General features: G+C 40.6%; 1 protein-coding gene across 1 annotated transcript in view; it reads left to right on the top strand.

Moving 5' to 3' along the window:
- The window catches only part of TAFA4 (TAFA chemokine like family member 4), a 140,503-nt gene that overhangs the window by 109,008 nt on the left and 15,628 nt on the right, over positions 1–15,867 (top strand). Inside the window, exon 3 of the mRNA XM_007447672.1 lies at positions 12,893–13,048. Within this exon, the coding sequence (XP_007447734.1) occupies positions 12,893–13,048 (156 nt within the window). The remainder of the gene's footprint in view (positions 1–12,892; positions 13,049–15,867) is intronic.

The raw sequence follows: 15,867 nt of genomic DNA, 5'->3' as shown, positions 1-15,867 counted from the left end.
CCCGCGTCCCCTGCATTGGCAGGCGGACTCTCAACCACTGCGCCACCAGGGAAGCCCTGCCCATTTTTTTATTGGGTTGTTTGTTGTTTTGATACTGAGTCGCATGAGCTGTTTGTAAATTTTGGAGATTAATCCCTTGTCAGTCACATTGTTCGTGGATGTTTTGTCCCTAGAATAGGTGTATTATTTTGAATAATGTCAGATGAAAAATTTTCTTAAGATGAATTAGGAATGCTGAGTATGGGAGATTTTTAGATATTCTAAAAACTAAGGTAAGTGGCTGGGTTGTGTTGACGTTAGAACATATTATTGTTTTGACTTTTAATCAGTTATTGAAAAACTGTAATATCTATAAGAATAGGATAACAGTAGTTTTCCCCACAAAGACAGTGTTCCAGGTAGATGGGAAATTTTTCTGGAGGAAAGTTGTATTTTTTGAGTGCAGGTGGAAGGTCTTGGGCAGGAAAGGAAAAGGTAGTTGGGATATAATTCTTAGACTGGATTAGATATGGCTTTTCAGGGAAAAATTGTAACATAGTGTAATGGATCATCTTTTATTTTATCATTGCCTTCTGCCGCATGATCATAACTGTCTACAGAAGCATTCGGAAGCTTCCCCAATTTTCCCATGAGCTGCTCTTTAGCCCTTTGCCACTTCAGCCATTCTCTTTTGTGAAGTCTTTCCAGGTGATTTTCTCCTCTTTAATTATTGCGCTAAATCTGCCATATTCTCAGTGAATGGCTTTGAGTGGTATTCAAGCAGCTCTACTATGTCACTTTCAATGACCTTATGAAATTCTTCATCCTTTGTAACATTTGCCTCATAGGATGTTTTGGACCGTCGCCGAGAGGCTCACTGACAGCCTTGACAGGACAGTCCCTGGTGTTGAGTGGGGACTAGTTTTATGTGTGACTAGGCATATTTTTTTATTCTGATGATGTTAATGAATACTCACATAGCAATGAACACAGCTTCCATATAGACCATCCAGCACAAGGGTGGCACACAGAAAATTGGAAAGAGGAGGGTTATAAATGAACTGTCTGTGCTCCTATCAAATGCCTGCCTCTTCATTTAGGTTCCACCCATTACCTCCTGCCTACTCAGACATCCCTCTAGCAGCTTTCCCTCTCTATCAGATTTTTCCCAACAGCATACATGTTTGCTGTAAAGTCTCATATCTTAAAAAAGAAATTGCTAACATCTGTATACCCTATACAGTCTCATTTCTCTTCTTCCGTTTACAACACAATTTCTAGCTATAATTACTGTCTCCAATTTCTCACTGTATGCTTTCTCTGAAACCCATTCCAATCATGATTTGCCTCCACTGTTTTTCTCATACTTTTCTTGTGAAGGCCACTCCTGACCTTAATACTGCAATGTCCTGTGGTCTTCATCTTACTTGAACTCAGAACAGCAGTTAACATGATCACTCCCTTATCCTTGAAACCTTTGTCCCTTGGGCTTGCAGAGCACCCCACATTCCTCCTTGGTTCTTTTCTTAGGCCACTGGCCACTGCTTCTCTTCTCCCAAACTCTTAGCATTGTAATGAACCTTTTAAAAAATTCTCCAGCTACAGTTATTTCCTTGGGGATTTTTACCCAGGGTGTTGGCTTTAAATACCATCCACATATTCTAATGATGAACAGATGTCTAGCTTGAAACCAGCCTTCTCTCTTAAACTCCAGACTCAGACGTCTAATCTAACTGCCTATTTGACGTTCTTTAGTTAGGAACCTAACACCTAACAAGCAAGCTACTGGTTTGCCCTCTTTTATTTAAGAGTCAGCCCCACCCTTCTCGTTGTTGAAGGCAACAACCTCAGAGTCTGCATCAACTCCTCTCTTCTTCTCACATCGTACATTGAACCCATCAACACATCCTGTCACCTCTACCTTCTAAATATATCCAGAATGCTACCTTTTCTTACATCTCCACTGCTACCACCTGGACCAAGCCATCATCACCTCTCCCTGGGTTACGGTGACAGGAGCTGTGTCCCTGCTTCCATCCTTGTTCCTCGTTAGTCTGTGCTCATTACAGTAGATCCTTTACAAATATTTGTCATATCCGGTCATCCTAAGTTCAGACTTCCCAGGGGATTCCCATCCGGTTGTGAGCCTCACGGTGACCCATGAGGCTCTGGGTAACCTGCCCATTCACTCTGCATTATCTTTCAGACATCATCTCCTACTAATCTTCCCTTCTCTCACATAGCTCCGGGTAAAGGGCGTCTTTCCCTCAGATATCTGCAAGTAATAGTCTCTCACCTGCTTTTATTTCGCACTGATGTGTTAGTTTCTTAGGCCCTCTCTGTTTTAAATTCCAGTTTTCACGCTTTGTGTTTCTTTCATCACAAAAATACAAAAGACTCTCGAGGAAGAGGCTTTTTTTTGTCCTGTTTTGTTCAGTGTTACATTTCCATGTGTCTGGCACAAAGCAAGTGCTCAACGAATATTTATTGAATAAATATGTAAACAAAAAACCCAAAGTCATTTATTCAACATCTGTGCTATAAGTAGCTCACGATTAAACACTTTTCATTCATTAAGCACTTTAATTGAAACTTCATAACCATCATGTGTGATAGATAATGTACTAGTTGTGTATCAGAAAAATGAGATTGAATTACTCAGTGGAATTCTCCAAGTGGGGAAGCTGGCATTCCATTTCAGCAATTCTGACTCCAAGTCCAGGACTCTCCGCTTGGTTCCCAACAGGGAAGAATTCCATTTCCACCTTAGGAGAATCGTTGGATATTTCCATTTGGTATCTCTACTTGTTGAGGCCAGAAGCATCTCTCTTTTTTACTACTGTGGCCTCAACCCCAGCAGAGGGCCTGGTGCATAGTAGGGGCTCAGAGGATATTTGTCTGCACAGCTAAGTTACCATGTTTGTCCAGCTGATGGTCCCATGGCTACCATAGTCTTAACTTACATGACGTCTCTCTTTTTGACAAAAAGCCAAGTTGGAGCTGGGATAGGGGAAGAAAGTTGAGAATTATAAGGGAAGCACAACTGGGAATACTGGGCATGTTTCCCAAAGGCAGGTGACTAGCCACGGCCTCAATCTCTGCTTTCATTTCATGAAATCTTGTTTTCAGCCTTTTGTTTCCTCTGTTCTGCTTCCATGGAGGGGGGGGGAGGCTGAGAATGCCATAGAGAATACCCCGCTCAAATCGAATAAATGCCTTCTAAGATCACTGGAGTGTGACGCTTCTCTCTGAGGGTGTATTTTCTTGTGCTGGGCTGGAGGAGGAAGGGAAAAAGGGATTTAAACAAAAGGAAAAGGATTCAAGGGAAATAATAGGATAAAGAAAAAGTCACCCTAATCTGATGCCTTCTGTCTCTCCATCAGCTTTCAAGTAGTTTCAGCCGAAGAACTTTTATTGCAAACGTGGTTGTATATTTTACCTCCTTTACAGTGGGAAAGCCCTGACTGCGCTGGGACAAATAGTTATTTACCCAGCTGTTTGCAACTTTTCTTAAAAGCATATTTATTTATTTATTAAAAACAAAATTTTTTAACATCTTTATTGGAGTATAATTGCATTACCCTGTTGTGTTAGTTTCTGCTGTATAACAAAGTGAATCAGCTATACGTATTCATATATCCCCATATCTCTTCCCTCTTGCGTCTCCCTCCCTCCCACCCTCCCTATCCCACCCCTCTAGGTGGTCACAAAGCACCGAGCTGGTCTCCCTGTGCTATGCGGCTGCTTCCCAATAGCTATCTGTTTTACGTTTGGTAGTGTATATATGTCCATGCCACTCTCTCACTTCGTCCCAGCTTACCCTTCCCCCTCCCTGTGTCCTGAAGTCCATTCTCTAAGTCTCCGTCTTTATTCCTGTCCTGCTCTAGGTTCTTCAGAACCTTTTTTGTTTTTTTTAGACTCCATATATATGTGTTAGCATACGGTATTTGTTTTTCTCTTTCTGACTTACTTCATTCTGTATGACAGACTCTAGGTCCATCCACCTCACTACATATAACTCAATTTCGTTTCTTTTTATGGCTGAGTAATATTCCATTGTATATACGTGCCACCTCTTCTTTATCCATTCATCTGTTGATGGACACTTAGGTTGCTTCCATGTCCTGGCTATTGTAAATAGAGCTGCAGTGAACAATGTGCTACATGACTCTTTTTGAATTATGGCTTTCTCAGGGTATATGCCCAGTAGTGGGGCTGCTGGGTCATATGGTAGTTCTATCTTTAGTTTTTTAAGGAAGCGCCATACTGTTTTCCATAGTGGCTGTATCAATTTACATTCCCACCAACAGTGCAAGAGGGTTCCCTTTTCTCCACACCCTCTCCAGCATTTATTGTTTGTAGATTTTTGATGATGGCCATTCTGACCGGTGTGAGGTGACACCTCATTGGAATTTTGATTTGCATTTCTCTAATGATAGTGATGTTGAGCATCCTTTCATGTGTTTGTTGGCAATCTGTATATCTTGTTGGGATTAATGTTGATTTAGGTCTTCTGCCCATTTTTGGATTGGGTTGTTTATTTTTTTTTGATATCGAGCTGCATGAGCTGCTTGTAATTACAATTTTGGAGATTAATCCCTTGTCAGTTGCTTCATTTGCATATATTTTCTCCCATTCTGAGGGTTGTCTTTTGGTCTTGGTTATGGTTTCCTTTGCTGTGAAAAAGCTTTTAAGTTTCATTAGGTCCTGTTTGCTTATTTTTGTTTTTATTTCCATTTCTCTAAGAGGTGGGTCAAAAAGGATCTTGCTGTGATTTACGTCATGGAGTGTTCTGCCTATGTTTTCCTCTAAGAGTTGGATAGTGTCTGGCCTTACATTTAGGTCTTTAATCCGTTTTGAGTTTATTTTTGTATATGGTGTTAGGGAGTATGCTAATTTCATTCTTTTACATGTAGCTGTCCAGTTTTCTCAGCACCACTTATTGAAGAGGCTGTCTTTTCTCCATTGTATATTCCTGCCTCCTTTATCAAAGATAAGGTGACCGTATGTGAGTGGGTTTATCTCTGGGCTTTGTATCCTGTTCCACTGATTTGTATTTCTGTTTTTGTGCCAGTACCATACTGTCTTGATGACTCTAGCTTTGTCATATTGTCTGAAGTCAGGGAGCCTGATTCCTCCAGCTCTGTTTTTCTTTCTCAAGATTGTTTTGGCTGTTCGGGGTCTTTTGTGTTTCCATACAAATTGTGAAATTTTTTGTTCTAGTTCTGTGAAAAATGCCAGTGGTAGTTTCATAGGGATTGCACTGCATCTGTAGGTTGCTATGGGTAGTATAGTCATTTTCACAATGTTGATTCTTCCAATCCAAGAACATGGTATATCTCTCAGTCTGTTTGTATCATCTTTAATTTCTTTCATCAGTGTCTTATAGTTTTCTGCATACACGTCTTTTGTCTCCTTAGGTGGGTTTAATCCCTAGTTATTTTATTCTTTTTGTTGCAGTGGTAAATGGAAGTGTTTCCGTAATTTGTCTTTCAGATTTTTCATCATTGGTGTATAGGAATGCAAGAGATTTCTGTGCATTAACTTTGTTTTTTTTTTTTTTTTTTTTTTGCGGTACGCAGGCCTCTTACTGCTGTGGCCTCTTCCGTTGCAGAGCACAGGCTCCGGACACGCAGGCTCAGCGGCCATGGCTCACGGGCCTAGCCGCTCTGTGGCATGTGGGATCTTCCCGGACCAGGGCACGAACCCATGTCCCCTGCATCAGCAGGTGGACTCTCAACCACTGTGCCACCAGGGAAGCCCTGTGCATTAACTTTGTATCCTGCTACTTTACCAAATCCGTTGATTAGCTCTAGTAGTTTTCTGGTAGCATCTTTAGGATTTTTTATGTATAGTATCATGTGATTTGCAAACAGTGACAGTTTTACTTCTTCTATTCTGATTTGGATTCCTTTTATTTCTTTTTCTTTTCTGATTGCTGTGGCTAAAACTTCCAAAACTATTCTGAATAATAGTGGTGAGAGTGGGCAACCTTGTCTTGTTCCTGATCTTAGTGGAAATGGTTTCAGTTTAAAAGCATATTTAATAAGAAAAAAAGATATGTATTTAAGCAGATAAAGTTAATCCATCCTCTGTAGCAATCCCAAAGCAATCAATTTTTTTTGTAAGGATTGTCCTAACTCTTTTAATGTTATATACATCAGTTACTCAGGTGAGTGAGGAACGAGGCATCTTAAATTTTACAATTCTGCCAATATTAATTTTAAGTCACCTTTTTTGAAAAGAATATATACAACCTGATTGCAAGTTCAGAAGTGTGGAAAGGAATCAAGGAAGTTTTAAGTTTCCCCACTTATAAAATATGTCTCCAAGAACACTGAGAATAGTGACTGCCACACAGTATACTGTATGAAAGTGTTGGTTAAATAAATAGAAATAAATATGCTTCCATCTACCTGCCCAGAGAAAACTGGAAGGAAAGTGGCCCAGAAACTGACAAGGGTTAACAGCAAATAAAGGACAGTTTTCTTTTTCCCCTGTCTTTGGCCAGTTTCTGTCCAGTGAATCTGGCTCCACTTCTGGATAATTCATTTGTATATGCTCCAATTCACACCTTGAAGCTCTAAAGTAAGAGAAATGAGAGATTTCAGCTACAACTTCTCACTTGCTGCACAGGTCTTATGTATATGTATTTAGCTGTAGTTTTCAAGACAGATCTCCAACTGAAATGTTCCCTGCTGTGTAAGAGAGAAAATGTGTCTTTGTTTTAAGTGAATTTACCTGAAGTGGCCACTTTCTGGTACTAAGCTTATTGAACAAGGCATCCCTTTTGTATGTTAAGAGAACTAAGCTACTAGTTTCTTGTCTGTTTTCTACTTTCTTTTTTTTTTTTTTTTTTTTTCATCCAGCAACACTATACTACATAGCTGTATGATGTTTACGATGGTTACATTTATATGTCAACTTGACTGGCGGAGTGCCCAGTCACACATTATTCTGGGTGTTTCTGTGAGGGTGTTTTGGATAAGATTAACATTTGAATCTATAGACTGAGTGAAGCAGATTGCCCTCCCTAACATGGGTGGGCCTCATTCAATCAGCTGAAGGCCCGAATAGAGCAAAGAGCCTAACCTTCTCCTTGAATAAGAGAGAATTCTTCCAGGCTTTGAACTGGGACGTATCTTTTCCTGTTTTTGCACTCAAACTGAAACATCAGCTCTTACTGCATCATGAATCTGTCCGCCCTTGGACACATCTTGTTGGTTCCCTTTCTCTGGAGAACTCTGACTAATACAATGTTAACACATGAGCTGCTGTAGCATGTATAATCAGTGATTTCCGTACATCGCCCACACTGGATCCCTCTCTTCTGCCATCATTCCTTCAGTTTTAAGTACCTGTTTTAAGTACCTGTTTCTGAGAACCCATCTCCTGTGCCAGGAACAAAGATTACAAAGAAACGAGGCACATCCTTATTCAAAGATTATTGTCACATGTCAACAGTACACACATTTCTAGAAGGACTGTCTAAATGGAGCCACACAAACATTGTTATCAAGTAGAAGAGATGTTTATGTGGGAAACTGAGCCATATCTTGTGACTTGCTGAGGCAGAGATGCTATTTTGGCTGTACTTGGTGAAATATTAGCTACCACAGCTGCTACACTTTCTGCTGTGAGAGCATAGACACTGCCTGGGTTTGAATCTCCTCTTTCTATTTTCTAGTTGTGTTAACTTGGGCAAATCAATTTCTGGACATTTTATGAAATGTAAAATAGGAATAAAAATAGTGCCTATACTGTAGCATTTTAAAAGATTGCATAGAATATTTGTAGAAAGTTTAGAAGAGTGCCTGTAACCTACCATGTTTTATCAAATCTAAGATGCTGTCAACTGTGAAATATACTGCTGTTTTGTGTATTTCAAAGAAAGAAAAGCAATGCCAATTATAATGGTAAGATGCTATCAGTTGTGACACATGCTGACATGTTAAAATATGTATCTTAAAAATCAATGTAGTACCATAGTTGGTGCTATATAAATGAATAAAATTCTAGACCAGGCAAGCTGATTATTCAGAGACAAGATTGAATAGAAAGAAAAAAATACTATTTGCATTTGTGGATGGTTATCTAAATAGCAACAAAATTCTAAGCAAACTATAATATTAATGAATGTTCACATCACTTCTTGACTATTCTAGGAAGTTACTAAAGCATATTTCCTTTATTTTCTTAATGAGGTTTAGCGCTGCTTTCATTATAGATTCTCTAGGACCATTAAAAATCTAATTAAGGCATGATGGCTGTTACAGACTGTTTGTGCCCCCACCACCTACCAAATTCATATGTTGAAGCTCTAACCCCCAAATGTGACTGTATTTGGAAAGAGCATCTGTGAGGAGGTGATAGAGGTTAAATGAGGTCATAAGGTGGGCCCTAATATAATGGGGCTGGTGTCCTTAGGCAGAAAAGGAAGAGACACCGGAGCGCGTGCTCTCTCTCTCTCTCTCTCTGCCATGTGAGGACATGGTAAGAAGGAGGCTGTTTAAAGCCAGGAAAAAAGCTGGCTGGTTGGCCAGCACCTTGATCTTGGATTTCTGGCTTCCAGAACTCTGAGAAATAAATGTCTGTTGTTGAAGCCACCCAGTCTGTGGTAGTTTGTTGTGGCAGCTGAGCAAACTGAGACAATGGCCAACAGGGAGGGTGGTCACTGAGAGAAGACTGAGGATGAATTCAGCCCAGCCACCCCTCTTCCCCCTCGTGGCTACTCATTACGTGTCCAGGACTGTTTGACCTGAAGTGCTTATTTGCAATTGGAGACTACAGAAAGGATCTCCCCATGAACTCTCCCCAGTCCTCATTTTTCTGCTTACTTGGTGCTAAAGTCCCATGCTACTTTACCGACATTGTAATTACTCTTTATTTTTTACTTATTTACTTTTTTACAATTGTACACAACTACCTATGGGAAATCAACACTCTTCTTGCAAACATTTAATTAGGTTTATAGTTTTAATTACTCCTTTCATATTTCTGTTTTCCTCTGTAGTGGATTGAAAACTTTCTCTCATGCTGGCGATTTGACTCTCTGGGTACTGGTTCCGCTTTTATGTATTTTACAAATGAAACTTTGCCTTAGTGTTTGTTCTCACCATTAATTGGATTTTGCTTCCACCCTTTAAGATAGTATGACAGGGAAGGGCCAGAAAAAATTCACCATGATATAGAGGTTACTTTATAGAAGGTCTATCTTTATGGATTAAAAATCTGAAATACAGAATTTTATAAAGAAGCTTTGTTATTAGAAGCACATACACCAAACAACAGAAACCAAGCAAAGCATTAACCTGTGGGAATCCTCGGGGAAACCTGTTTTAATGAGTAGATGAGACTTCTTGTAATTCACAGAACAATATATATGTAAACGGTATATCTGAAAATCATGAGGGTGCTCAAGGGTGCCTGAAAAGCTTGCCTTTCATTAATAATTTCTAAACATTGCCTCTGCAATCTTCTTTCTGTTTTTTTTTTTTTTTTTTTTTATCAGAGCAAAGGTAAGTCTTTCCATCTTGGTATAACCAGAGTTGGTGCATTAGTTATCCACTGCTGTGTAACAAATTAGCCCCGACCTTAGATGCTTGAAACAATCAAGTTGGCCCTTGAACAACATAGGTTTGAACTGTGCAGGTCCTCTATACTATGATTTTCTTCAATAAATATGTACTATAGTACCATACGACCTGTGGTTGGCTGAATCCATGGATGCATAACTACAGGTAAGGAGGGCCAACCATAAGTTATACTCAGGTTTTCGACTGGGTGTGTGGGGTCAGCGCTTCTAACTCCTGCATCGTTCACAGGTCAACTATATATTATTTACAGTCTGTTCACAGGTCAACTATATATTATTTTACAGTCTTTGAGCCGCAGGAATCTGGGAATGGCTTAGCTGCGTGGTCCAGACTCAGGGTTGTTAGACTGCAGTTGAACTGTTGGCTGGGATTGTAGTCTTTGAAGCCTTGACTAGGGCTGTAGGATCCACTTCCAAACTCACTCGTGGCAGCACACAGCATGATTTCCTCCAGACTGACTGATGAGCAAGCAAGGGACTGTACCACTGTCTTTTATAACCTGACTCTGGAAGTGATAAACCATCACTTGTGATGTATGCTAGTGGCACTGGCACACAGACCAGTGCTGGTGCGGTGTAGGAGGGAATATACCTAGAGGCTCACTTACAGCGTTGTTGGCAAGAGACTTCAGTTCCTTGCCACAAGGGCCCCTTTATAGGCCCACTTATCCCATGGTTTCCTTTGAGTGAGTGATCCAAAAGGCACAGAAAGGGTGACCACCTAATTTTGGAAGTGACATATCATCATTTCCTCTGCACGCTATTGGTCATAAAGACCAACCCTGGTACCATGTGGGAAGAGACTGCACAAACGTGTGGACAGTAGGAGGCAGGGAGCATTAGGGACCATCTTAGATGGTGGCTGCCACAGCTGACATGACCTTGAACAGAACGACAGACTCATGGAGTGGAAGCATTCCCTCAGGTCCAGCCATGAGAATGGGTCCACTTAGTGTTAAGCTAAGTTCTCTCTTGGTTTTACAATCTCCTGATAATTTTCCGATAAATTCTCTTTGGCTTAAGTGAGCTTAGATCACTTTCCATTGTTAAAAGACTCCTAACTGATAAAATGGACTCCAATATAAATTAAACGTAGACCATTTTCTGTTTGTTACAGGACTGTGGAAGTCAGTTTTATCATTGTTGGCGATGGGAGGTAGAAATATAGAATTGTGGACAGAGCAGTGAGAACCTGTGGTGCTAGGATGGAATTGGAGATGCCAGTGTGGACTTATGCTGTGGACTTATGCTGCACACACACACACACACACACACACACACACACACACACACACACACACACACACACACACACTTCCTAGGTCCATCTGCCCTTTCAGCCCCAAATCACTCCCAGGTAGCAGTGAATAAACCTTTGTGCCAAGGTCCTGGTTTCTAAATCTGAAGCCCCACCAAAAACAATCAGGACTCCTTGGAGAAAAATGATGAGGGCAGGGAAAATCTGGCACATCTTTTGAGCCAGAAAGGTAGTTAAGATCTCAAAGCGTAATGGGGATATGTCAAAATGACACAGCTGCCAGTATGAAGGGGCTCCTCCTGTCTAGATCTGAGATAATTTGAATATTAATATAGAATCAGTTTTGCAACCATCATATTAATAATTGGTTCTGGTGGGAGTCATCAATGGATGCTAAAAATAGTGGGTCAAAGTTTGAAGAGTGGGGTGTTTACATAGTTTGAATATATTTCCCCTTAAAATGCTAATTAATTACAAAGGGCAAAATAGTACCTTTAGAAATGGAGAAACCTGGCAGCCACCACCTTAAGCATATGATTAAAAGTAAGAGCACCAGGGCTTCCCTGGTGGCGCAGTGGTTGAGAGTCCGCCTGCCGATGCAGGGGACACGGGTTCGTGACCCGGTCCGGGAAGATCCCACATGTCGCGGAGCGGCTGGGCCCGTGAGCCGTGGCTGCTGAGCCTGCGCGTCCAGAGCCTGTGCTCCGCAACAGGAGAGGCCACAACAGTGAGAGGCCCGCATACCGCAAAAAATAAAAAAATAAAAAAATAAATAAATAAAGTAAGAGCACCAAAAGCTGGATAAATGACATTATGTGCCTCCTGAGATGATGCACTGAGAAGAACATAGTGTCACTTCTGGGGTAATCTGCTAAAAGTACATTGCCTGACTCTAATCAGGAGGAAACATCAGACAAATCCAAACTGAGGAACATTGTACAAAATAACTGACATGTATTCTTTAAAAATGTCAAGGTCAAGAAAGATGAAGGCTGAGGAGTAGTTTCTGATTAAAGAAGGCTAAAGAAATGTGAACTGAATATAATGGAGGCTTCTGCACTGGATCCTGAGCAGCGGGGGGAAATGGCTCTAAAGGACATTTTTGGGACAAGAGGAAAAATTTGACTGTAGATTGTCAGTTATATAATAGCATTGTATTAATGTTAAATGTCCTGAATTCGTTAATTATGTCAGAGAAAGTCTTTATTCTTGGGAAATACACAGTATTTAGGGGTGAAGGAGTGTCATGTCTGCAACTTACTCTCAAATGGCTCAGAAAAATATATGAAAGAGAGTGAATGAGAAAGCAAATGGGGTCACATGTTAACAATTAGGGAATCTAGGTAAAAGGTCTTATATCAGTTTGCTATTGTTGCTGTGACAGATTACCATAAATTTAGCGGCTTGTTTCTGTAGGTGAGAAGTCTGGCACAGTTTGGCTGGTTTCTCTGGGTTAAAATCAAGATATCCGCAGGAGAGCCTTCCTTTATGGGGACCCTGGGGAAGAATCTGCTTCCAAGCACATCCAGGTTTTTGGCAGAATTCAGTCCCTTGTGGTTGTAGGACTGAAGTCTCCATTTCCTTGACTCTTGGCCCCTCCATTTTCAAGCCAGCAGTGGTGTTTTGAGTCCTCCTCGTGGTTTAAATCTGAATTCGACTTCTGCTTCATCTCTCTGCTTTGAAGGGCTCATCACCTTAGCTCTACATGGATAATCCAGGATAATGTCCCTCTCTTAAATTTAACCAATTAGTAATCTTAATTACATCCGCAAAATCTCTTTTGCCATGTAAGTAACATAACACAGCCATTGGTGTGATACGAGGGGCTAAAGGTCCTGGAAGCCAAATTTCTGTATACCTCAGTTTTATAGGAGGTTTTTGCACTATTCTTGCCACCTTTATATAAGTTTAAATTTACATCAAAACAAACAAACAAAAAGGATTCATAAACGTAGTGTACATGGAATTGGGAAATGTAGTCATGGCATCATTCACATCCTTGGTACTTTCATTTCTTCCTAACAGCACTGGGTCTGTTTTGCTCCCCTGTTATCCACCAGGTCACCACCAAATCAAGCAAGGGACCTGTGAGGTGGTCGCAGTGCACAGGTGCTGTAACAAGAACCGCATAGAGGAGCGATCACAAACGGTCAAGTGTTCTTGCTTCCCAGGACAGGTTGCTGGCACAACTCGGGCTCAGCCTTCTTGTGTGGAAGGTAAGACCTTTCTGGTTAGTTTCCCTAATGTTGCAAAAGGACCTAACACTAAAGAACCCCCCTACTTTGCTGTCTTTGCAACTCAAAGAAAACTAGGGCTGCACCTATGTCAACTATGTCAGTATCATTTAAAAAATGAACATAGGGGCTTCCCTGGTGGCGCAGTGGTTGAGAGTCCGCCCGCCGATGCAGGGGACATGGGTTCATGCCCCAGTCTGGGAAGATCCCACATGCCGCGGAGCGGCTAGACCCATGAGCCATGGCTGCTGAGCCTGCGCGTCCAGAGCTTGTGCTCCGCAACGGGAGAGGCCACAACAGTGAGAGGCCCGCGTACCGCAAAAAAAAAAAAAGAACATAAATATAACCCCACAAATTTCTTAATGAGTAGGGTATGAATGATGTCTCCCAAGAGGTACCAATGAGGAGTTCAGTTACTGGACAATCAGGAAGATATGCTTTGATTTCGGCTTGCCCAACTGTCTCGCCAAATATCACCCACTGGAGCAGTTCCTTCCCTAGACATGCTTTTCCACCTCCTCTAAAACTCTATTCAGGAAGTCAGCAACCTGGTTTTCTCACCTCGTGTTTGATGTTATAGACTAATATTCTCTTTATTTCTAGTTTACTGTTTATACAACATCTTTGGAGCAAGTTCCGTGGGAATAGTTTGGGATATCATTCATTTGTTGTTTCCCTATCCCCTAGCAGAATACGGTGCCAGTGGTTAAAAAAAAAGGAATGAATCAATGTTGACGGTTGTAGGTGGAGGCCTGGGACTGATTCCTTTTGATGCCCCCTGGCTCCTTCCAGCAGACACCTTGTTAGAAACAAGTATCAGTCCCCAGGGGGACAGATGCATGAGGTTAAGTCTTGTAGCAGTTTCTCTACAGTGGTGTGAAACCTCCCTGAAAACGACCACTTCCTGTCTTATCTGATGCATTTCTAAAGGTCAGCAGTTAAAACACACACACATTCTTATCTCTAGAATCATACAGTCGACAGTAATTATCCACATCCCACCTACCCTACCAAACAGACACACATTTGTAGACTGTTTGGTGTACATGTGTTGTATACATACCAGTGCTACGTATCAGCATGATCTCCGCCACCTTTCAAAATGGAAAGTGAACGTGGAAAATTTCCCATCTAGAATTCCTCACCAGAAACCCTGGGGGCCAGATGTGTTGCTGAATTCAGATTCTGTCAGATTTAGTTAAGGCAACATAGTGCATATGCCCTCTCTTACCTAACAGACCTAACGCCTTCTGCAGTTGCACCCCATAATTACAGATATTAATATTTATACAGTAAAATATATGAATATTCATACAGGATGGGATAAGACAAGATGAAGAACCTCATGTTAATTCAAGTCAGGTATTGCTGCCATTCTAAAGAAATTCTTGCCATTTTCAGAGCTTTTTGGATTTGGGGCTTAAAGATAAAGGATTGTAGGCCTATAAAAAAAAGGTAAGGATCTTTAACATTAAAAAAAAAATTGCTAAGTTTGTCTCCCCAGCTGGGACAGTTTAGTCTACATATTTGCTCCATTACTGAATCCAGATCATACTCATTTTGTCTCCTTGCTTCTCTCTCAAATCAGTCCACTCTTGTCTACCCCACTGTCACCTCCACCGTCTAAGGGCCTAATTACATTTTGCTGAGCTTACTACTCTTCGTCTTCCAGTTTTCACACTGTAGCCAGAATGATCCTTCTACAGAAACAGAACTCATTACGTCACTCCCATATTTAAAACCACACTTCAGTGACTTTCCACTGTCTTTAAAATGAAATCCAAATTCCTTACCATGGCTTGGCTGATGAAGCCCTGCATAATCTCGTTCTGTCTTACTTCTTTCTTTGAACTACTGTACCCCAGGCAAACTGGAGTCTTTTCTGTTCCCTTTCATGTCTGCACTTCACCTGTCTATATCCATTGCCTGAATCGTTCCCTTCATCCCCCCAACACACATTTGTCCACTTAATGCCTAGTCTCCTTTCAAATCTTCTATGTGTTCTTGTATCTCCCCATACTTCCAGTTCATGATGTGCATCTTGTTTTGCTGTAAAAACTTGTCGGATGTATGCTTCCCATTAGTCTGCAAGTTGCTTGAGGATGGGAACTGGCTCTCTTATTTACATCTCCCCACAGTAGCTGGTGCATGATGAGGTTTAGCATAGGAGAGAATTATTTCATCTTCACTAATCACAGATTCATTTTGAAAGGTAACAACAATGGTTGCTTGCCTCTGTAGATTTTATTTAATTTTTAACTAACAGTTGTAAAGATGTTTAATGTTTTTATTGACGTATAGTTGACATACAATATTATGGGAGTTTTAGGTGTACAACATAGTGGTTTGACATTGATAAACATTACATACTGATCACCAGGATAAGTCAACCATCTGTTGCCATACAAAATTATTACAAAATTATTGACTATATTCCCTGTGCTGTATATTACATCCCCATGGCTTATTTTATAACTGGAAGTTTGTACCTCTTAATTCTCTTCACCTATTTTGTCCAACCTCCCACACTTCTCCCCTCTGGAGGCCACCAGTTTTTTTTCTGCATCTGTGAGTCTGTTTCTGTTTGGTTTCATTTGTTGTTCTTTTTTTCTCTTTTTTAAAATTTTTTTAGATTCCACATATAAGTGAAATAATATCTTATTTGTCTTTCTTTGTCTGACTTATTTCACTTAGAAATAAGATACATTCACATTGTTGCAAATGACAGAATTTTCTTCTTTTTATGGCTGAGTAATATTCCATTGTGTATATATATATATATATATATATATATATATATA

This window comes from Lipotes vexillifer, unplaced genomic scaffold (genome assembly GCF_000442215.2).
Source record: "Lipotes vexillifer unplaced genomic scaffold, Lipotes_vexillifer_v1.1 scaffold1008, whole genome shotgun sequence".
Classification (NCBI taxonomy): Eukaryota; Metazoa; Chordata; class Mammalia; order Artiodactyla; family Lipotidae; genus Lipotes; species Lipotes vexillifer.
Note: the sequence above shows the minus strand (reverse complement) of the source record. Positions and strands in the feature narration are given on the sequence as shown.